This window comes from Globicephala melas, chromosome 17 (assembly GCF_963455315.2).
Source record: "Globicephala melas chromosome 17, mGloMel1.2, whole genome shotgun sequence".
Classification (NCBI taxonomy): Eukaryota; Metazoa; Chordata; class Mammalia; order Artiodactyla; family Delphinidae; genus Globicephala; species Globicephala melas.
This window is the reverse complement of record NC_083330.1, coordinates 30,653,264-30,678,639: the sequence shown is the minus strand read 5'-3', so window position 1 is coordinate 30,678,639 and position 25,376 is coordinate 30,653,264. Positions and strand designations below refer to the sequence as shown.

Here is a 25,376-nt window from a genome sequence, read left to right as displayed (position 1 = left end):
ATATAATAATAATTTAAAAGTTTGAAATATTGCGAGAATTACCAAAATGTGACACAGAGACACAGTGAGCAAATGCTTTTTGAAAAATGGTGCCAATAGACTTCCTCAACATAGGATTGCCACAAACCTTCAATTTATAAATAACACAATATCTGTGAGGCACAATAAAACAGGGTATGCCAGCACCCATGAAATAATTTAGCAGGACTTTTATTGTGAACGCCTTGAATATACAGATCATTCTGGGGAGAACTGACATCTTAATATTGATTGTTACCATTAATGAACATGAATATTTCCCCATTTGTTTAGGTTTTTGATTTCTTTCCTCAGAATTTTATACTTTTAATCTTATAAATCTTTTGTATATATCTTAGTCCATTTGGACTTCTATAACAAAATACCATGAGTGGCTTATAAACAGCAGAAATTTATTTCTCACAATTCTGGAGGCTGGGAGATCTGAGATCAAGGTGCCAGCATAGTTGGTGCCCTCTTCTAGGTCACAAACTTCTTGGATATTCACATACATAGCAGAAGGGCTAGAGATATTTGTGGGACACTAATCCCATTCATGAAGGTTCCATCTTCATGACCTAAGGACTTCCCAAAGGTCCCATCTCCTAATATTATCATCTTTGTGGGTTAGGATTTTAACATATGAATTTTAGGGGGACAAATATTCAAACCATACTCACATATTTTGGATAGATTTATTTCTAAGGATTTCTTTAAATATTTTTTGTACTATAAGTTGTATTGTGTTTTAGATTTCAAATTCTAAATGTTTATTACTGATATATAAGATAGCAATTGACTTTTGTATATTAACCTTGTAGCCTAGAATTTTGCTATAAATCACTCATTAGTTCAGGATATTTTTTTGGTCAGTTCATTTATATTTTCTACATAGAAAATCATGTCATCTGAAAACAAGGATAGTTGTTGTTTTTTTTAATTCCCAATCTGTATTGCTTTTATTTCCTTTGCTTATTTTATTGCATTAGCTACTGCTTTCAGTGCAATGTTGAATAGGAGTGCTGGGAGCAGACATCATTGCCTTTTTCCTAGTCTTTAAGGGAAAAGCATGTAATTCCTCACCATTAAGTATAATATAAGCTACAGGCTTTTTGTTAGATGTTTAATCAAGTTGAGGAAGTTCTCCCATTCCTAGTTTGCTGAATATTTTTAGTATGAGTGGAAGTTGTCTTTTGTCAAATGCTTTTTCTGTATCTATGCTATGATTGTATGTTTTTTCTTCTTTAGCCTTTTAATGTGATCGATTTCCTTAATTAATTTTCAAATGTGGAATGAGACTCTCATGCCTGGGCTAAATCCTACTTTGGCATGGTGAATAATTCTTTATATACATTGTAGAGTTTGATTTGCTAATTTTTGTTTAGGATTCCTACATCTATGTTCATGAGTAATATTGATAAGCGGTTTTCCTTTCTTGTAACGCCTTTATCTGGTTTTGGTAGTAGGGTAATGCTAGTTTCATAGAATGGGTTAAGAATTCTATTTTCTGGAAGAAATTTAGAGAATTGGTATGATTTCTTCCTGGAATGTTTAGTAGACTTCACCAGTGTAACCGTTTAGACCTAGTTCTTTTTTTTTTTTTTTTTTTTGGAAGGGTATTAATTTCTAATTCAATTTATTTAATTGATATAGGACTGTTCAGATTACCTATTTCTCTTTGTAGAAGTTTTTATAGATTGTGTCTTTTAAAGGAGTTATTCTGTTAAATCAGTAATAGCCTTTATAGGCTGCCTTAACAAAAACCTTGGTGGCTTAGACATCAGGAATTAAATTTCTCACAGTTTAGGAGCTTAGAAGTCTAAGATTGAGGTGCTGTCAGTGTCCTTTTCTGGTAAGGCCTCTTTTCCTGGTTTTTAGATGGCCACCTTCTCACTGTGTCCTTATCTGTGTCCTTTATAGGTCAGTTTTAGACCTATAAAGCTTACACAACTATGTTTCCTCTGTGTGTGGTTGGAGAGAAAGAGATTTCTGGTGTCCTCTTCTTATAAGGACACCAGACATACAGAATTAGGGTCCAACCTGTGACTTTATTTACTATCAAGTACCTCCTTAAAGTCCCTATCTCTGAATACAGTTACATTGAGAGTTAGGGCTTTAATATATGAATTTGGAGGTACACAATTCAGCCCATGACATCATCTAAGTTATCACATTTATGGACATACACTTGTTCATAGTATTCTTTTATCATCCTTTTAATATTCATGGTATCAGTACTGATGTGCCTTCTTTCATAACTGATAATAATTTGTGTCTTCTTTTTTTTATTTAGTCTGGCTAGAGGTTTATTAATTATATTAATCTTTTCAGAGAAATGGCTTTAATTTTTTTTCTGTATTGTTTTCCTGTTTTCAGTTTCATTGATTTCTGTTCCAACTTTATTTTTCTTCTGTTTGCTTTTTTTTCCCCTAATTTCCTAAGATGATAGTTTAGATTAATTACTTTTATCTTTCTTTGCCTCCTAATATGCATTTAATGCTATATATTGTATTTTAAGCACTGTTTTTGCTGCATCCCACAAATTTTGATAAGTTGTATTGTCATTTTAATTTAGTTCAAGTAATATTAAAATTTCCTTGAGATCTTCGTTCTTTGACTCACATGTTACTGATAAGTATGCTGCTGTATCTCCAAGCATTTTGAGATTTTCCCTAGTATTCTTGGTGAATGTTCCATGTGAGATTGAGAGTAATGAGTATTCTGCTGGTTTTGGATGAAGTGTTCTATACATGTTGATTAGATAAAGTTGATTAATGATGCTGTTCAGTTCAACTATATCCTTACTATTTTCTATCAGCAGGGTCTGTCAATTACTGATAGAGTGGTGTTGAAGTCTCCAACAAATGGTACACTTGCCTTTTTCTTCTTGAAGTTCTATCAGTTTTTGCCTCATTTATTTTGTTGCTCTGTTGTTAAACATATATATATTAAGGTTTGTTACACCTTGGAAAAATTGACACCTTTATCATTATGTAATGCCCCTCTTTATCTCTGATAATTTACTTTGCTCTGAGGAAGATTTTGTTTGAAAATAATATAGCTACTATGGTTTTATTTTGATTAGTGTAGCATGGTATATTTTTTATCCTCCTATTTTTAACTGTCAAAATCTACATATGTAAGGTGAGTTTCTTGTAGACAACATACAGTTGGGGATTGTTTTTTTTTTTTTTTAAATCCACTCTTATCGTCTTTATCTTTTCATTGGTATATTTAGGCTATTCACATTCCGAGTAGTTATTTATATAGTTAAATTAATATCTACTATATTTGTAACTTTTTGCTGCCCATTGCTGTTGTTCTTTGTTTTGTGGATTTTGTTTTGCTTTTGTTTTTATATTTCCTCTTTTTCTACCTTTTCTGGTCATATTGAGCATTGTATATATTACCATTTTCTATTAGCATATCAATATTCTTCTTGCTTGGTTCATATACTTCTTGCTTAGATGGTTTTTGAGGAGAAGTCTAATTGAATTGGTATCTTTGTTCCTCTGTAGATAAGGTGTTTTTCCCCCCTCTGGCTTCATTCAAGGTTTTATCTTTGTCTTTGGTTTTCTGCAGTTTGAATATAATATGTCTGCATGTAGATTTTTTCTCTGAAAGTCCTGGATCTGTGGTTTGGTGTGTGACATTATTTGAAATATGTCTCTGTTCATATCTCTCTTCTTCTTCTAGTATTCTCATTATGTTCTGTTACACTTAAATGTCCCATAGTTCTTGGATGCTCTGTTCTGTTTTCCAGCCTTTTTTTTTTTTTCCTTTGCTTTTCAATTTGGGAAGTTTCAACTGAGTTATTTTCAAGTTCACTGATTCTTCCCTTGGTTATATAGTCTTATGATGAACCTATCAGAGACATTTCTATTAATATATATATATAAATATATATATATATATTTTTAGCATTTCCTTTTAATTCTTTCTTGTAGTTTCCATCTCTCTGCTTATATTACTCATGTGTTTTTTTCTTGTTGTCCACTTTTCCCATTAGAACCCTTAGGATATTGATCATATTTAATTCAAATTTCTGGTCTGATAATTCAAAATCTCTGCCATAAAGAGTCTGGTTCTAATGCTTCTTTTGTCTCTTCAGTCTGTGTTTTCTCTTGACTTTTAGCATGTTATTAATTTTTTTTGAAAGCCAGACATGATATATTGGGTCATGAAACTGAAATAATAAGCCTTTAGTGTGAAGTTTCATGTTCATCTGCTTAGGAGTTTGGCTGTTTATTTTTTCTTGTAGCTGTAGGTGTTGGAAGTTTCATTTTCTTCTACTGGCCTAGTTTTTGTCTCCCATGTTGTCTCTGAATATCCTAGAAGCTCTTTCTTAAATAAACTTTGTGTCTTGCAGCTTTCTAACTTGTAATCCACTGTTATTATACTGAGCCTTGTTGGTGTGGTGTAAAGTATTGGGGTGAGGAAGCAGTCTATAATCCTGTGATTAAATGTCAGTTTTTTAGGTGGGCTTGACTTTTGGGGATCTTACACCCAGAATATTAGCATAGCCTTTTACTTCTTTTCTTCTACTATATCAGACAGGAATGATTCAGGGACTTTTGCTTCTGATTCTTCGTACTCTTCTGTGTCTCCAGTTTTGGGGGTGGAACTTTGCCCTGTAACTGCAATTCTCTGATGGAGCTATGAAGTGTTGTTTAGTTTTTGTTTGCTTAGCTTTTTTGTCTTATTGTGAGGTTGGGAGTGACAGCTTCCAAGCTCTTTACATGTCAGAACAGAAACTGGAAATTTTTTACAAGATCAATATACAAAGTAAACCGGCACACACACAGAGTATAATCTTTACAAAAATGACATTTAAAATAGACACAAAAGTATGAGTAAAGAATAAATCTACAAAAGATGTGTAAGCCCTTTAAGAAGAAAATTAGGAACTTTTATTGAAAGACATAAAAAGACCAAAAATAAATGTAGAGATATATTTTGCTCTTAATAGAAACTCTCAATATAATGAAAGTTCAGATCTTCCACAAATTCAATGCAATTTTAACAAAATTCCCAGTAATATTTTTTGTATAATTTAACAAACTGACTCAAAAATCTCTGAGGATTAGTGAAGGCCCAATATTAATCAAAATGTTCCCACTTACTAGATATGAAGACTTTCTTTAAATCAATACAAATTAAGGCAATATGTGGTGTTAGCACAGAGATAGACAAATAGTCCAACAGTGCAGACAAATGATCACAGAAATAGACCATTCATGTATTAAAAAATTGATTTATGCCAGAGCAGTCCTTGTAGATCAGTGAGGAAAGGATGGGCTATTTTACTTATTAACTTATTCTGTGATAATTGGTTATCTATACAGAAAACAATGAAATTAGGTTCTTACCTCATGCCATAGAAAAATCAATAAATACCAACTGGATTAAAGTATAATCAATTTTAGACCTATAAAGCTTACACAACTATGTATATTGATATTTATTTTTTTCCATTTCAGATTTTATTCTTTTTCTGACCTGATTTCCAAACTCTTGACAGTGTACCCTGTTTAGTGTCTCTGCATCCTTAGGTACTACCTACACCATTCAATTTTAAAAGAAAGAAAGAGAGAAACTAAGAGCCATTAGGTTCAGAACAGATCATAATTCAATCTATGTTGTATCCCTATACTGACAATTGTCTCAGTTAGTTTTGAATTTTCAAATAATTAGGTGTTTATCCCTGTAAACTTCCAGATTATTTTTTAATGTTTGATTATTGATATGCACATAATGTGATCAAGAGTTTTGGAGTAAGAAAAGTCTGGATTTTCATTCTGGCTCTGATACTTGCTACCTGTAAAACCAGGATCAAGTTACTTATTTTTCCAAGTCTCATTTTCCCTGTGTGTAAAGTGAGTATTGTAACAATACCTGCCTCACAGGCTTAGGAGACAATAAGTCAGATAGTAGGGAAAAAAACCAAAAACAGCATAGTGCTTGAAACTCAGTGCTTAATAAATGCCGATTATTATCTTAACTCCTTTAATTTATCAAACAAATCCCAGAAATTGTTGAGAATATTATAACAGGATAAGAGAAAGTTGGGAGTGAGAGCTAAAGATATTACCTTCTAAAGTTAATATATATAAGGTGTTAAGAAGTTGCCTTGTATATAATAGGTAGTAAATAGTATCATTTGCTACTACTTTTTTTTTTTTTTACTATGTTTAGGAAAATAAATACAAAATATGACATTGGAGCTCAAAATGATTACAGAATGTGCCATTACAGAATAAAGACAGGAGTTGGAATGGGGGTGGTAGAATCTAGGTTTTATTAGATTGCAAACTCATTATGAGCCAACAGTATAATGTGGCTCAAAAAGAAAAGCTAGACTGTCCATAGTAGATTTATAGAAAGCAAAGTGTTCAAAGCAGTGGAGATGCTAATTTTATCTCTGCTTTGTTGGCCATGCCTTACCTGATGTATCTTTTTTTCTTTGGGCCACCACATTTTCTGCTGCTTCTTGACAAATTAATGTACACTTCTAAAAAGAAATCAAAATACTAAGAGATCTTGAATGCAGGTTGCATGAGGAAGAGCTCAAGATCAGAGACAAGTATTCTTAACATGATGGAAAGAATATTTAAGGGAGAAATTTCCTGTTATTTTCAAATACTTAAATATCTTTTTTATTTTAATTAATTAATGTATTTTTGGCTGCATTGGGTCTTCCTCGTTGCACGGCTTTCTCTAGTTTCAGTGAGCGGGGCCTACTCTTCATTATGGTGCATGGGCTTCTCATTGCGGTGGCTTCTCTTGTTGTGGAGCACAGGCTCTAGGCATGTGGGCTTCAGTAATTGTGGTACACAGGCTCAGTAGTTGTGGCTCGTGGGCTCTAGAGTGCAAGCACAGTAGTTGTGGTGCACGGGATTAGTTGCTCCGCAGCGTGTGAGATCTTCCCAGACCAGGGCTTGAACCCGTGTCCCCTGCATTGGCAGGCGGATTCTTAACCACTGTGCTACCAGGGAAACCCTATTTTCAAATACTTAAAGGCTTTAAGAGAAATCTAATATTTTGAGCTATCAGAAAATTAAATCATCCATCCTACAATTCTTTTTTCATCATTGGAAACATATAAACCAGGAAATTTATTCACTTGTCAGGGAAATTAGAGAACATTTGTGGAATGGTTGGAAAGTTCAATTATATAACTTTAAGATCTCTTCCTATCTTTAAAATGTGGGATTGAAAGGAACTTTCTATAATCAGTCCATTTAAAGGGAATGTCTAGGCCCCTACGCCTTCCACTTAAATGACCTCAATGTTTGATGCCTAGAAATGGGAACTTCTGAGGTTGTATCACTTACGTATTCTTAGGGATATATATAACTTTGGCTGATGTATAATATATATGCTGGTTATAACTGTAATACAAGTACTGGTGACCATTCATCTCTTACTTGAATTTTTATGATCAATTTCCTTTTGACAAATTTTGCTTCTTGGATAATCAGGTGTATTTAATTCAATAAATGATTATTGAACAGCATTATGTGGCAGAACTGTCAATAGACAGATGAGTTAGGCAAGGCCCCTGCTCCCATGGAGAATGTAGTCTAGTATGGGAGACAGGTATGTAAGTGAATAATTGTAAAATAGTATATTGTATGTTACTTCAAGACCATACAGGAGCTCCATTTAATCAGAGAACATATCCATTTTATGCTCCCCAGCACCTAGTAGAGTGTCTGCTGTGTATTAGGTCCTCAAAAAATAGTTGTTGAAAAAATTAATGAATTTTTAGTAGTCTTTGGTTAAACTTTATTCAAAATAATAATAGCATCTTAATGAGTAACATCATTTTTTATCAAGTAGATATTTATTTCTCAGGTTTACTGAATATTATATAAAGTAGATTTAGCCTAAATTCCTTTTCTCTATAAAATATGAACTCCAAAATAATAACTTATATAATAAATGACCAATGAGATAGGTAATCAACTGCCAGATGCATCTATTTTAAAAAATTATAGTATATTACTGGACATATACCCTGAGAAAACCATAATTCAAAGACTCATGTACCAAAATGTTCATTGCAGCTCTATTTACAATAGCCAGGAGATGGAAACAACCTAAGTGTCCATCATCAGATTAATGGATAAAGAAGATGTGACACATATATAGAATGGAATATTACTCAGCCATAAAAAGAAACGAAATTGAGCTATTTGTAATGAGGTGGATAGACCTAGAGTCTGTCATACAGAGTGAAGTAAGTCAGAAAGAGAAAGACAAATACCGTATGCTAACACATATATATGGAATTTAAGAAAAAAAAATGTCATGAAGAACCTAGGGGTAAGACAGGAATAAAGACACAGACCTACTAGAGAATGGACTTGAGGATATGGGGAGGAGAAAGGGTAAGTTGTGACAAAGCGAGAGAGAGGCATGGACATATATACACTAACAAACATAAGGTAGATAGCTAGTGGGAAGCAGCCGCATAGCACAGGGAGATCAGCTTGGTGCTTTGTGACCACCTGGATGGGTGGGATAGGGAGGGTGGGAGGGAGGGAGATGCAAGGGGGAGGAGATATGGGAACATATGTATATGTATAACTGATTCACTTTGTTATAAAGCAGAAACTAACACACCATTGTAAAGCAATTATACTCTAATAAAGATGTAAAAAAATTATAGTATATTAATGAGTATTCATAATGTATTAGTGGATCTGATAGTATTATGTTATATTATATTAAATTAATTAGTATTGATTTTCCCAGTAAATTCTTCCTTTAGCTAACCTTGATTTTAAATCCATGCTTCTGTGACTACTAAGGATACAACCCTAGAAGTTATTATTTTACTTTAACAATATATGCAGAAAAAAGAAAGCTAGAAATTGCTAAAGAATAAGGAGTTCCTTCCCAGAGATATTTCTCACCATTCTCTCTAAACCCAATGAGCTCACTGAACTTGATTATCCTATTGACAAACTTGTGTATCCAGAGGATACACAGCAAGCTGAGAAACAGAAACTATTTAAATAAGACCCAAAGTAATATGTACCTAGGTCTGCCCTACCTGGAAAGCTAGCATCTTTGGAAATAGTTAAATATTTAATGTTAGCTTTCCTAGAGGGACTCCATAGTCAATCTCCACTCTGATGATTTCTTGTATTTAAAAAAAACGTGAAGTCACATCAACCATACAAACATAATATGGGTAAAAGTAAGTTAGTCTATTTAGTTCTCCTCTGATAGAACATTTTAATACATTCTGAATAAGGATCTGCTAATAATTTAAATATGTAGTTTATTATTTTTACTCTTATATTCTTAGAAATTGTCTACTTTCCTAGTTATGATAAATTCCATTTACTTGCTAATCTTTTTTAATAAAATGTTAGTATGCTTTTCTGAACAACTATTTTTATTTATTGAATTGAGTAAATGGTATTTAACCCTGGTCATACCAAAATATCTTGACATAAGCATATCATATAACTTCTGTATCTTAACTAAATACCGAAGTATTCAGTTTTATTTTTTCTTACTTTGAAAATTAGAGGTAAAACAGTACCCAAAATTTGAAAAAGATTGATCACTTTATCAAAATTTTAGGAGGAAAGAGTCATTATTAGTATGTAGAATTTTTATTGAAGAAATTGGTATGCATCCAATGATACTGAAACTAGAGAATTCTGACTTTACATAGTAATTTTAGGCATTGGGTAACATGTACTGTCTCCTGAATACCTAAACAGAGTTTACTTGATTTGAAAATGATGAAACCTTTGGCAATGTCCTTGTTACACATTTCCCATAACTTCTATTCAAATGAACAAATATTTGATTATTTTACATTTCATATTAATTTATTTTACAGAACTAATGAAGCAAAATAATTCCTACAGTTCCATGAGTAAAGAAAACACATACATATTTTGGTAGAGTTTTGTTAATAAACCTCTTTCTCCCAAGATTTATTGTTTCTCTAAACGTCAAATTCTAACACTTTTTAAAATTACCCTAGAAATAGTGAAGTAAACTTAATATCTCACTTATCATGGAGAAATTTATGTATTGCTATTGAGAACTGTAAAGCAGAGTTCAAGCTTCTTTTAACTTTGAATATGTAATACCAAACACCAAAATATTTAGTTTTTTTCTTACTTTCATGTTAGAGATAAATTAATACTCTAATTTTGGAAAACAGTCATCACTCTATTAAAAACTTGAAAGGGAAATACTCCATTATTAGTACCTAAATTTTTTATTAAATGAATTGGTAGCGATTCAATGAAATTAAACCTAGAGAATCCTGACCTTACACAGTAACCTTAAAAATAAATTAACATACTTTGCCTTCAGTACCAATTATTCTGATGAACAATGATGTCTTGAATTTCCCACTTCATCAATTTTATTATGCAGGGTTGTATAAGACATGATTGTTAAAGATTATATATATGTATATATATATATATATATATATATATATATTTTAGGTAAATGTTACAAAATTTACCAAACTGAAGGCTTAAAAGAATCAGTGAAATAGCATAATGAAAAAACCCAATAGAGAATTCAAAAAATGAAAACAATTGTCTTATTAAAATGGAAAATATGTTCACTATAACCACTCTATTTCCACAAAAAAAGACAAAATAAAAGCACTTTAAAATTAAATTAGTTTGTTTTTCAAATATAACTTTCATTTTATTTATTTTATAGTATTGTCTTTATTTTGCAAGTATATATTAACAATTTTGTGTATTACGTATTAGAATATTAAGAATAACAGTGTTTACTCTTAATATCATATGATGTCTCTGTGCTCTTTATTATTTCAGTTATTAGTAAATACAAAATATCTCTCAATGGCATAAAATTTCTAAGTTGGTTTTTGTGTGTACCTAATTCAGAATTCCAGCTCTAACTCTGAAGTACACTAATGTGTCTTGTATTTTTTTAAAATTTTTATGGGAGTATAGTTGATTTACAATGTTGTGTTAGTTTCAGGTGTACAGCAATGTGAATCAGCCATGTATATATATATGTATATCTGTTCTTTTTCAGATTATTTTCCCACATAGGTCACCACAGAATACTGAGTAGAGTTCCCTGTGCTATACAGTAGGTCCCTATTAGTTACATATTTTATACATATCAGTGTGTATATGACAGTCCCAATCTCCCAATCTATCACTGCCCCCCACGTTTCTCCTCTGGTAACCACAATTTTGATTTTGAGGTCTCTGAGTCTGTTTCTATTCTGTAAATGTGTATTTGTATTATTTTTTATGATATTCCACATATATTTGTCTTTCTCTTACTTACTTCACTTAGTATGATAATCTCCAGGTCCATCCATGTTGCTGCAAATGACATTATTTCGTTCTTTTTTATGGCTGAGTAATATTCCATTGTATACATGTACCACATCTTCTTTATCAATTCTTCTGTCAATGGACATTTAGGTTGCTTCCATGTCTTAGCTATTGTAAATAGTTCTGCAATGAACACTGGAGTGCAGTAAGTGGGAATGTAAATTGGTACAACCATTATGGAGAACAGTACGGCGGTTCCTTAAAAAACTAAGTATAAAACTACCGTATGAACCAGCAATCCCACTCCTGGGCATATATCGGGAGAAAACTGTAATTTGAAAATATACTTATGTCTTGTATTTATGAATGACATCACAAATATTGTAGTTAAGCACATTTTGGAAATTCATCAGTACATAGCTTTGAAAAACACAGTGATGTGTTTTCAAGTCAAAGTGGTACTCCACATTTATTATTCTTTATTATATTATATTACTTCATTTTTCTCAGAACCACTGTGTACTTATATACATATACTAACATGATTTCATTTTTCTTTGCTGTAAGGTTACCCTTTATTTGAATATAAAATGATTTCTCCATTACATACTGAATCCAACACTAATTCCTATTAACAATATCCTCAGAACGTATACTGAATTTGTCTAATTCTTCATATCTCCATGACAACCACTCTAGTACATTTCTCTAATTTCACTTGCTCAAACTTCCAAAATGTTTGGTTCCAATCTTGTCCCCCTAGTCATTTTTCATCAGAAGCAGTGATCTTTGTAAACTGGAAAAATACCAGGATACGTCTCTGCTTAAAACTCTTCAGTGGTTTCCTTTCACAGAACATAACCCACTCCCTGCCAATTCTCTTTCATCTCATACCACTGTTCTGAGCATTCATTTTGCACCAGTTCACAAAGCAGTCCCATTCTCTGAACTGGCCAAGTTTGTTTGCGCTGCTCACTATTCTTTCTGGATGGAAATTCAGTGCTAAGCATGCATGGCTCCTTTTGTCATTGAAATCCCATTTATCATCTACTTATCTCACCTCCTCACCCCTCATTTATAACCATCTATAATTGTATTTTTTATTGTTTATCTCTTACCACTAAAATATATAAGTTCTACAAGATCAGAGTCTTATTCACAGTTTTATGTCTATCACCTAGAGCAGTACCTATTATGTAGTACATTCTTTCAAATGCTTGTCATAAAAATACTTGCCCACTAATGATGGGCTTCTGCGATCCGATAAGGTGGAAAGAAAATAAAAGACTATAAGGAAAATTAATTTAGACAAAATTCAAATTTACAACATTAATCTGCATGCATCGGCCATCAAATAGGTAATATAGAAAAGAAAGCATAAACAAAGTAAAAAGACAACCCTCAGAATGGGAGAAAATATTTGCAAATGAAGCAACTAACAAGGGATTAATCTCCAAAATATACAAACAGCTCATGCAGTTCAATATCAAAAAACAAAAAACCCAATCAAAAACTGAGTGGAAGATCTAAATAGACATTTTGCCAAAGATATATAGATGGCCAAAAAGCACATGAAAAGACGCTCAGCATCACTAATTATTAGAGAAATGCAAATCAAAATGACAATGAGTCATCACTTCACACCAGTCAGACTGGCCATCATCAAAAAATCTACAAACAATAAATGCTGGAGAAAAGGGAACCCTCTTACACTGTTGGTGGGAATGTAAATCGGTACAGCCACTATGGAGAACAGTATGGAAGTTCCTTAAAAAACTAAAAATAGAGCTACCATATTATCCAGCAACCCCACTCCTAGGCATATATGCGGAAAAACCATACTTTGAAAAGTTACATGCAACCCAGTGTTCTTTGCAGCACTATTTACGATAGCCAGGACATGGAAACAACCTAAATGTCCATCAACAGAGGAATGGATAAAGAATATGTGGTACATATATATACAACAGATTATTACTCAGCCTTAAAAAATAATGAAATAATGCTATTTACAACAACATGGATGGACCTAGAGATTGTCATACTGAGTGAAGTAAGTCAGACAGAGAAAGACAAATATATGATATTGCTTATATGTGAAATCTAGAAAAAAAGGGTACAAATGAACTTATTTACAAAACAGAAGTAGAGTCGCAGATGTAGAAAACATACTTATGGTTACCAAGGTATAAGTGGGGGGGAGGGATAAACTGGGAGATCAGGATTAACATATACACACTACTGTATATAAAATAGATAACTTATAAGAACCTACTGCATAGCACAGGGAACTCTACTGAACACTCTGTAATGGCCTATGTGAAAAAAGAATCTTAAAAAAGAGTGGATATATGTATATGTATAACAGATTCCCATTGCTGTACACCTGAAACTAGCACAACATTGTAATACAACTATACTGTAATAAAAATAAATTAAAAAATAAAAATACATATGAAAAAATTTAAAAAAAAATAATTCTTTAGCAAACAGACCTATGGTTGCCAAGAGGAAGGGGGAGTGGAGGAGGGATAGATTGGGAGTTTGGGATTAGCAAACACAGACTATTATATATATATATATATATATATATAACTGAACTGCCTTGCTGTACACCAGAAACCAACACAAAATTGTAAATCACTATACTTCAATAAAGTAATTTTTTTTTTACAAAAGAAAACAAAACCAGTAATTTAGAGATTAACAAGCTAAACAAAGTTGTTGATGCCCCAATATAGTTTACTCTTTTTCAAAAGAGAGTTCAAAGCATCACACTAAATGGGATACAAAGTTAAAACAAACAAACAAAACACTAAAACAACAAAAGATTTCATAACTTTCTCCCTGAGCAGGCATGAATTCTTTTGCTCTATCCATCCTTTGTCTCAGGTAAAAAATAATAATAATAATGGTGTCTTCCTTGACACTTCTTTTTCCCTCAGAGCTCGTGTCCAGCCATCAGTACATCTTGGCAAGTGTACCTTTAAAATATATCCAAAATCCAACTATTTCTCAATATCTCCACTGGTACTCCCCTGGCCCAAAGCAGTATCATTTCTCACCTGAAAATTTGCAAGAGTTCTCAGTGGGTGTCCCTACTCCTGCTCCACTTCAATATATTTTCCACATAAAGCTCGATCATTTCTTTAAAGCATAAGTCAAATGTCACTTTTCTGCTCATGACGCTCCAGTTTTTTCCTCTCAGTTGGAGCAAAAGCCAAACTCCTTACAGTGGTCAACAAGCCCCTATCTCATTTGATTCTCTGTTGCTTTTCTGACCTCATATCTTGGCACTTGCCCTCTGTCTCTGCTCAAACTATACCAGCCACCTTGCTATTCTTCGAACATGCCGAGCATGTCTCCACATCAGAGCCTTTCACTTGCCATTTCTTCTTCTTGGAATACTCCCTGCCCCAACTCCATTTCACTTGGTTCACTTCATCATTTTCTTTATGTATAGTAAATGATACTTATCATCAAATAGTCATTGTAAGTCTGGTCTATGATACATATTAGAAATAGTGAAAACCTTGTTTCAGATGTGTGGCCTAGCTTAGAATTTAATATAACTGATTCTTGAGTGAGAATGTTTGGGATGAAAAACTAGCTCTGCCCTTCTAAATTTTCTTTAAATTCCTCTAAATCTCAACTTCTTGCTTTGTAAGATAGGTATACATGTCCATCTCACTGGGTTACTCAGGGGATATATAAGATATTGTGAAATGCTTGCCTGGTTCATAGTAATTAATTAATTCCATTATTATTATGTCAGTATGATTCCTGCCTAATGTTTGTAATTATCCTGACATAGTTACAATTGTGTGAAAAATATAATCTACATACTATATTTGCACCAGAAGTTATATCTTAAATATTTTTACATAGAGCTAAATAGCTTTAAAACAACAAAATCAAATTTTGCTCTTTCAAATTTCAAATCCTGTGTATATTATGGCATGCAATAGAGACACCATGATTTGCATATCATCTAGCCTCCAATTCTCTTTCATTATTGCGCTGCAATAATAAAAATGCATTGCAATAATAAAATAATAATATTCACCTGAATATTATACCCTCCTATGCATTAAGACAGCCCCTTAGTGAAATTCATGGATTCACGGGTGTAAGATTATTGGTTGAAGTGGTCTGAAACTTAGTTATAACTCTTATGAAATTTACTCATTACTTTTCACAAAGATGGTATGAACTTATACTACCACAATATAAAATACTTACATATATATAAATTTGTTTCATTTATGTTCTATTTAGAAAAAATAGAAAAATAAATGATAAAAGAGAAATATCTGATCAGTGCTAGAGAAAAATACTTATATCTTTTTCCATTTGTTATTAACCTCAAGACAAATAAGCTAATAATGTCCAAGTTACTTCTTTAAATTCATATAACTGTTAAATATTTGTATTAAAAAGCTATTCACTCTCATTGCTTTATTTTGACTAGAAATAAGTATATAAGAAAACAATTGAATATCAGGAACTGTAATTAAATGACATTTTCTTTAAAAACTGAGAAATAATTTTGTATCCACTGATTTGTTGTTCATGGATAAGAGCATAAAGACATTGTTTGAAAGCAGCGTGTGTGCACAAAATACTGTGCCCCTAAAAGTAATTATTACCAGACAGAAATTGAATTTTTTATTTCAGCTTGAAACTGCTGCACCTGTTTGATCATTTGGCAAAGCTGCCTTTCTATTGTTGTTCAGGAGACAAAGTGACTGATTGATCTAATTACCTTAGTGTTAACCATTCTGCAGAGAAGATCTTCTCATTTATAGCCTTGGTAGATGAGTACTATATTGCTGAGAATTAAATGACCCAGCACAGGGAAATCTAGCTATAGAGACAGAAGGAATTAATTTCTTTCCTACTTAATATGAGACGTTTTTCTAATTTTTTACTCAACTGAATAGAGGAAAATATGTAATAAACCAATCTATAATAAGTCAGATTATATATAATAAAGCCATACTGATTACCCTTTTTTCTAAATTTCAGTATAAAGAACGTAACTCCAAAAGTAGGAGACCCTGAAACCCGTAAAGCTATTCGTCGTGCCTTTGACGTGTGGCAGAATGTAACTCCTCTGACGTTTGAAGAAGTTCCCTACAGTGAATTAGAAAATGGCAAACGTGATGTGGATATAACCATCATTTTTGCATCTGGCTTTCATGGAGACAGTTCTCCCTTTGATGGAGAGGGAGGGTTTTTGGCACATGCCTATTTCCCTGGACCAGGAATTGGGGGAGATACTCATTTCGACTCAGATGAGCCATGGACACTAGGAAATCCTAATCATGATGGTAAGTGCATAGTTTTTTTCATTATAAATACTTTTATTTTTGGATGCCCAAGTGATTTACTAATTTAAAAACTTAAACTAAACAAATAATTTGTTTTTAAAATTACCAAAAAATACATGAGGCTTTTTATAACATTTTAGAACAAGAATTTGTACGAGTCATTAGACAATAATAGTTTTTCATGTGGCTTTTGATTAAAGATTAGAACTTTACAGTGTATTCTATAAATGCTTTAAAGTGAATTTTGTTTTGTATAAAGAGTCATTTAAAAGTTTCTGTAGTATTCAAGTCATGGGACACACATTAAGTAAATTATGCTATTTTTTTACACTTAATTCCAGTGTTTCCACTTGAAACTTAACCCTGATTGACATTGGTGGTGTAGCTTCTACCATATCTTTTCTGTTTATTTTTTTCCATTATAACCTTTCTAATCTGTAAGTTTTCTCCTTCTCTTTTGTCTCATAATTTCCTTGGTCTCCCAATCTGACATATTCTTGTATGATATCTTTATAGAAACCAGATTCTTGCAAATCTATTCCAACATATCTATCAGTTTTCTAATCCTTATAGTTATTCTAATATGCAAAAATAATGTAAAAATTAAAAACTCAACAGCTAAAAGTATCGTTACTTGATATAAGAAGCATGTGTTTCTTCCTAGGGAACAATTTTGTGTTTAAAAAATATTCATAGAATTATAGGATTCTAGAGTTATAAGATTCTTAAGTCACCATCTCTCATAATTCTTGTAATCAATACTTAAATATTTTACTTTTTCACCACAGTAGAATGTTGAAAATACAAGTGTGCATTGTTTAATGACAACTAATCAGCTAATAAAACTCTTAATTCCTCCTTGTTGAGTTAAGCCCAGCCGTCAAATTAAGCTTTGTTAGTTCCTTAGAAGGTTTAGTTAGCTGGATTAATGTAATAGTCTTGCATGTTTAGAACATGTAGGGTTCAAACACATTATGGATAGAATGAATTAGTTGAGTTAAACTTGAAATAACATTAATTTTCAAAGAGAAAAATATAATAAATAACTGTTCATGTTTTCCAAAAGGAAATAAAATATCTAGTATTGAACAAAATGATTTTTGTATTGTTATTAATAGGTGTATTTGCTATAATATAAAATTATGATTTCATTTTTAAGAACTGGTTTGGAGACTAATGGCAGCTATGTTGGGAGGATTCACTATACTGGAATGAAAGTCAGATACTTTGGAGTCAAACAGACGTACATTCCTGGCTAAATGTTCAGTAGCTCAATAACCTGCTAACATACTGTATACTTGATTTCATTCTTTACCTTGTATTGCAGGGCTGGGGACATTGTAAGGAGAAGTGCTTTCTATTTAGGCATGTTTAACTTACTGTATAGCTGAGAATCTAATAATAAAATATCTGCAACATGATAGTTGGCCCATACTTGTTTGATACATAATTCATTTAAAATTAAATGTGTTTATTTTTATCAATATCACACAGGAATTCAAATGAAGTAGCTCAGACTTCTTCAAGTCAATTGCTAAAAATGTTTTAAATAATGGAAAAATATTTGCATTCTAACTAATTGAGAAAAGTAGCACATATAATGGTAGAATTTTGCTGACATAGGCATAACTACATTTGCTTCCAAGGGAAAGATTTTCTTCTAAACTTCTGAACAGAGAAAATTGTATTTTATTCCAATAATGAGTCTAACTCTTAAAGATACTGTAAATGTGTAGCTTTGAAGTTGTGTTAATTTGGCTTTGTGGACTCATAAATTTAAAATTGTTTTAAAATTCTATATGAAGGAGATGGTGCCTATTAAATGGCCTATATTTTCTCTTAAAATGTGGAAATCATCAAGAAAGCTGCACGAATCCTTTAAATGTATTCTCTATTAGCTGTACTTTTTTAGGCATTAACTAATACTTTTAAAAAATAAGTTTTAAAAATATCTATAGGGGCATTTGAAGTGACATAGGAAATGAGAATTTTTCCACTGATTTGAGTATTATAGGTATTATTAATGTTTATTTGTTTTTTTGTGTGATTTAAGAAGTCTTTCAAGGAATATATACATGGGAAAGAATTCAGAAATGGGACATAGGAGCTAAATGTGTACAATCAAGTCGATGGACTTTTAACTCAGACTGTGTATTAATACATTTGATTGCCTTTTAAATTATACTGTAGAAGTATAATAACTTTTTACATATACATATATTAAAAACCTAAACAAAAAATTATTTAATATTTAGTGTTTCATTTGGATGAAAATATTTCTTTACTGGTCCAATAAGAATATTTTTCCTTTTCAGTGAGCATAAAGAAAATGATTCTGCAAAACAACAGTGTTCAGAATTGTAGGAGATTAAAGGAAAAGTTAACTGTTCAAGATGTAATACCATAAAGATTTACTGCTTAATTGAAATTCAGACTTTTAACTAGCAACAGGGCAGCTATGGTAATGTCATATGAAGTACTGATTGTTTATCAAAGGAAAACCCTCTAGCTTTGTTGTGGTACTGTTGAATGTGTGGAGAATTAATGTATTTGTACATCCTAGATCCTTTCTGTAAGGCTGTCTTTTTGTATCACAAATATACAGGCACAATTCTGACATCTTTACTGATAAAACTTTTTGTTTCTTTAATCTAGTCCTCCAATGTCCCCTGGCTTACTTCCCTGAAAATTTTTCTTTCTGTCCTACTCAGAGCTCTTAAGCATCTAGAAAACAGAGAAGCTTGAAAGTTTAGCAAAAATGCAAATGACAGAGCCTCTTGATAAGTACCCAGCTCATTTTCCACATCATATTGCTCAGTTAATGAAGGCAATTTGAATTCTGTCTACCTCAAAAGAGATAAAACAGTGTCTTAGTCTGCCAGTAATCCTTAATTAATTGTTGTCCACTTTCCTATCAATTTGCTTATAGTCATGATACCTTTTGAAAGCTTAAGCTAATGCTCATTAAGGAAATTACACAATACTTACATTAAAATAAATAAATAAGTACACCACACACACACACACACACACACACACACACACACACACACACACCCTTAGTAAATAGAATGCCTTTTTTTGCTCCAAGATGTTTTTTTTTTTCTTTAAGGAGTGGATAAGAAAAACATCTGCATAGTAATTCTAAACAGAAAATGTTACTGTGATATGGTTTTTAAAAAGTATACATTGCCCGAATGTGTGTTAGGAAATTTAAATCTAGCAAAATGTTAAGATTCATTTTGAACATCATTATCATATTGTTTCCTTGGCTACTGTATAAAGTTTAAATGGTAATGTCAATGTAAACACGAACTTACCACAAAGATTCTTTCTAATTAGACAAGTAATCTACCACAGTCAGAGGATTACAAATTGATAATCTCCAAACATAAAGGTTATCTATTAAAATAATATATAAAACTATGACAAGAGAAATATCCAGATGCATATCTTATTTTACTATGTAGTTCTATTAACTATTCTATTAACAAAAAGAATGCATTGCCTTGGCTCTGTTTATTGGTGTAAAGGTCACTGTCTAAAGTCAGAAGGTGATCATGAGGTGCTCAGAGCTGTTGTGGCAGTCTATCCACAAACTAAGGAGAGAGCGATGATGATGAAAATTTCATGAGACATCAAAATCCTTAAATCTATTGCATCATTATGACAGTTAATTTTATGTGTCAAGTTGATTGGTCTAAGGGATGCCCAGATAGCTGCTAAAATATCATTTCTGAATTTGCCTGTGGGGTGTTTCTGGGAGAGATTAGCATTTGATTTGGTAGACTGAGTAAAGAAGATCTTCCTTCACCCATGTGGGCAGGCATGATCCGATCCATTGAGGGCCAGTATAGAACAAAAGAGAATGGGTGAATTCTGTCTCCCTTCTTGATGTGGCACCTGCATCTTTCCCTGACTTTGTACTTCAGAACTCCTGGTTCTTGGGCCTTTGGACTCAAACTGAATTGTACCATCAGGTTTCCTGGTTCTTCAATTTGCTGACAACAGATAACGGGACTTCTTAGACTCCATAACCTCATGAGCCAATTCCTATAATATATCTACTCTAATATAGCCATATATATCCTACTGATTGTATTTCTCTGGAGAATACAAACTAATATAATCATTAAATGTGAAACGGTCAAATTCTACATCTAAGCCCACAAATTCTTTGAATAGACCAAGTTTAAGTTAAATATCTTCATGATATAATGTTTGAGTCAATGGACATGATTTATACAAACCAGGGAGAGTTAACTTTCTGTAAGAGAGATTTTGTCATTGGTGTGCAAATACAAGTTTACCAAGAGGCACACCTAGGCCTTAACAAGCTGTCTGTCACCTCCCCAATTTTTATGCTCATTTTGCAGCTGTATCTGCTATATAATATTTTTCAGATGCCTGCAGGTTTTGGACTTTGATCTTTGAGAACAGGAAGGGTTAGTTGCCGAACAGATATTACCAAGAGTCCTAGAAGTGCTGCAGTCTGTGGGAATATTATCTGTATCAATCTGTCTTGCGCTTTTTAAAAATACGGGAAGGACTTGATATGACGGGAGAGTCAAGGACTTTTACTCATCCTTAAAACCAGAGTATTTATTGAGATTTTAAACTGTAAAACTATTAGCTGTCTGCCACACAGTTATTACCTTACGATGCTTTACCAAAACTTTCTATAGTAATTTGGATTTGAAAACTATGATAGAGATTTTTTGATTGTTTTTAAAAACCTTCCTTCCCTCCTTCCTGGAATAAACTTCATTTCACTGAGTTTATTTCATTTCACTAGACCAGTGACCTAAAGTTTGATAGTCTTTACTTTTTCAAAACCTCTCAATTATGTTGTTTCATATGATTACTATGCAGGTTCTACTTGGTTCTTTATTTTTAGATCTTTGTGTCCAATTAGAGAATAGAAGATGAATTGATGTCATCACACTCAAAATATTGTTTCATTATATCAGTTTTATTAAAGTATATAGATGGATCATGTACATTAAAATACATGTAACATAGAGCAGAAACAGATAGAGCCAGACATTTCAATGGCTTAACACAATAGAATTTTATTTCTTGCTCATGTGGTGGGGCAGAGGGACTGTCCACTCAATCAGCCAGAGACCCAGAATAATGGAGGCTCAGCCATCATCAAGACATGATTTTCAGAGTTTCCTAAGGCATAAACATCCAGACAGCAGCTGAGCAAACCAAGGTAGTTTTGCTCATTTGCTTATGTGCCAGACCTGCAAGCAGTAAATATTATTTTCCCCCAAGTTCTACTAACTAGAATTCAATCCTATGGCCACATCTAATCATAAAGAAAGCTAGAGAAGGCTTATTTTTTTTTATTGCAGTATAGTTGATTTATAATGTTGTGTTAGTTTCAGGTGTGCAACAAAGTGAATCAGTTATACGTATACATATATTCACTCTTTTTTAGATTCTTTTCATATATAGGCTATTAAAGAGTATTAAATATAGTTCCCTGTGCTATACCATAAGTCCTTATTAGTTATCTATTTTATATATAATAGTGTGTATATGTCAGTCCCAATCTCCCAATTTATCCCTCCCCCGCACTTGCCCCCTGGTGACCATAAGTTTGTTTTCTACATCTGTAACTCTATTTGTTTCATAGATAAGTTTATTTGTACCTTTGTTTTAGATTCCACATATAAGTGATATCATATGATATTTGTCTTTGTCTGACTTACTTCATTCAGTATGACAATCTCTAGGTCCATCCATTTTGCTGCAAATGGCATTATTTCATTCTCTTTTTTTTTTGACTAATATTCCATTGTATATATGTACCACATCTTTTAAAATATTTATTTATTTTATTGGAGTTTAGTTGCTTTACACAGTTGTGTTAGTTTCTGCTGTACAGCAAACTGAATCAACTATATATATATATATATATATATATATATATATATATTCCCTCTTTTTTGGATTTTCTTCCCTTTTAGGTCACCACAGAGCACCGAGTAGAGTTCCCTGTGTTATAGAGTAGGTTCTCATTAGTCATCTGTTTTATGCAGAGTAGTGTATATATGTCAATCCCAATCTCCCAGTTCATCCCACCCCCTCTTCCCTTGGCATCCATACATTTGTTCTCTACGTCCACATTTGTATTTCTGTTTTGCAAATAAGTTCATCTATACTATTTTTCTAGATTCCACAAATATATGTTAATATACGATATTTATTTTTCTCTTTCTGACTTCACTCTCTATGACAGTCTCTAGGTCCATCCACATCTCTGCAAATGACACAATTTTGTCCCTTTTTATGGCTGAGTAATACTCCATTGTATATATGTACCACATCTTCTTTATCCATTCCTCTGTTGATGGACATTTAGGTTGCTTCCATGACCTGGTTATTGTAAATAGTGCTGCAATAAACATTGCAGTGCATGTATCTTTTTGAACTATGGTTTTCTCCAGATATATGCCCAGGTTTGATGAGCAACTAGTCAGTGTCTGCCACACCAATAAGTTGTGAGGTAAAAACAATGCTAGATTGATATTAAATATACTACTCTGCATCTGTGGGTAAGCTGCTTAACCATAATTTCCCTTAATGCAGATTTTAACCTATTAATCATTATTTAGCTTCTGTCATTCCTCTTCTTATATAGTATGTGTAGGAATTATCTTTCTAATCCATCTTCTTATAGAGTATCTATCCTTAAATCTAGGTAGACAACCAAGTCTACCAATGAAGTACAATTTTCAAATTTAACCATTAGTTAGTTTATCAAAATAATGTCTTTAAGTTTTTGAAAAAAATTCAGTTGGTTGGAGTTAATAATTTGATAGTATTTTATTGACTAAATTATCAAGACCATTAATGAATTTCTACCTTACTTTTGTGTAATTGTTTTTTGCAGTATTACAACCATACCATTACAAAACCTGGCATTCTACCATTTTAGTAATTTCCTTATATTTTAAACACAACAAAACTATCAACTAACTGTTCCCACATTTAATCTATAACTCACTTCTTCATTTTTAATCAAATATTGCCACGACTTACCTCCTACACAGTCTGTTGATTAGGTATCAAAGCAGTAACAGAAATAGCCCATGTTGCAATTAACAGTGGAAATTATACTTTGCCGTTGACTGGATGCATCAGAGAACAAGAGAATGGGTCTACAAGAGACCAAGACAGGAATGTTCTACCTCTGTTAGGCACGGCTATGCTAAATGCATTTGCCCTGAGCAATGGAAACTGACATAAGACTATAGAATATCAGCCATTCTCCAGGTTTCAATTGAAATGGTTATTTGGCCAATATGAAGAAAGGTAGGGAAATTAAGAATAATTTAAAAACTCTCTCTGCTGGTTATTGTCAGTCTCATTCAAAGTTGCATAAAGAAGAAAACAGTGAAAAATAAATACTAATAGAAGCCAAATTTAATTGAAATTATTTAAAATTCAGCTTATATATTTAACTCATTTATTCCTCACACAAATTAATAAGGAAGATAGTGTAATTATTTCCACTTTGCAAGGAAATCGAGGCACAGAAAGTTTGGTAACTTGCTTAAGTTTACCTAGTTAGTAACAAAAAATGATACCATTAAAAAGATACTGAAAAAACTACCGGAAGACTCAGGAGAAAAGCCGATTGCTGAAAATACTTTATTGAGTGAACCAGAAAATCAATATTGGAAATAACTCAAAATACCCATAAAGACTCTCTATGGAACAGGAAAATAAAACCTATTATTGCTTTAAAAACTGAATCTGTCATGTGGAAGAAAATCTTGGTAAGCATTTTCAGAAAAACATAATAAGATAAAATGATGTGAAATTAAGGATAGATATTAGAATACTTATAGATAACTCCAGTATAAGAAGTAAGATTCTTCCAAAAGAAGGAAGAGTAAAAAATTAAGTAAAATAAGTAAGCAAATGCCTATTAGAAAAGTCTTCTAAAGTATGACAGTAGTATGCAATTCAAAAGGAGTCATTGCATTCATTGCAAAATTACCAAATCAGATCCATAAATAAATACATCCTACAAGTAAAAACAAGATCCCATTAACCAAAAGGCAGAAAAAAAAAATATGGGTTCTTCTCAGAGGCCAAAATACAAGGCTAATCATTTTGTGTGTTCTTTTTTTGTTTTTTGTTTTTTTGTGGTACGTGGGCCTCTCACTGTTGTGGCCTCTCCCGTTGTGGAGCACAGGCTCCGGACACTCAGGCTCAGCGGCCATGGCTCACGGGCACAGCTGCTCCGCGACATGTGAGATCTTCCCAGACCGGGGCACGAACCCGTGTCCCCTGCATCAGCAGGCGGACTCTCAACCACTGCACCACCAGGGAAGCCCCATTTTGTGTGTTTTTTAACCTTTGCTATTCTAATTGCTAAAAATGATGGAAGAAATTATACATAATATTCTTTTATATTCTAATAGCTTCCTTGTTCTTTTTAATATTAAACTTCATCTGTGGTTTTAAAATATTTCTATATAAATGATCTTTGTTTTAGAAATCATATGTGTTCTGAGTGATACTTCCCTATGATTTGGTAATAATATAAAGGTAGAAGGAAATTGTGGACTAAATATTCAGCATTTATATAAAATATAACATTAGCATAGAGGTCTACTAATATTACTGTATTTTCATACACTCTCCTTTCAACAAACATTTCATTGATCATTAGGATATTAGTAATATGGTAGAA

The 25,376-nt window shown here is 32.4% G+C and overlaps 1 protein-coding gene across 1 annotated transcript in view; it reads left to right on the top strand.

Annotated features, from left to right (window-relative positions):
* MMP16 (matrix metallopeptidase 16) overlaps nucleotides 1-25,376 on the top strand; it is a 358,245-nt gene that overhangs the window by 177,003 nt on the left and 155,866 nt on the right. Inside the window, exon 4 of the mRNA XM_030839261.2 lies at nucleotides 16,356-16,660. Within this exon, the coding sequence (XP_030695121.1) occupies nucleotides 16,356-16,660 (305 nt within the window). The remainder of the gene's footprint in view (nucleotides 1-16,355; nucleotides 16,661-25,376) is intronic.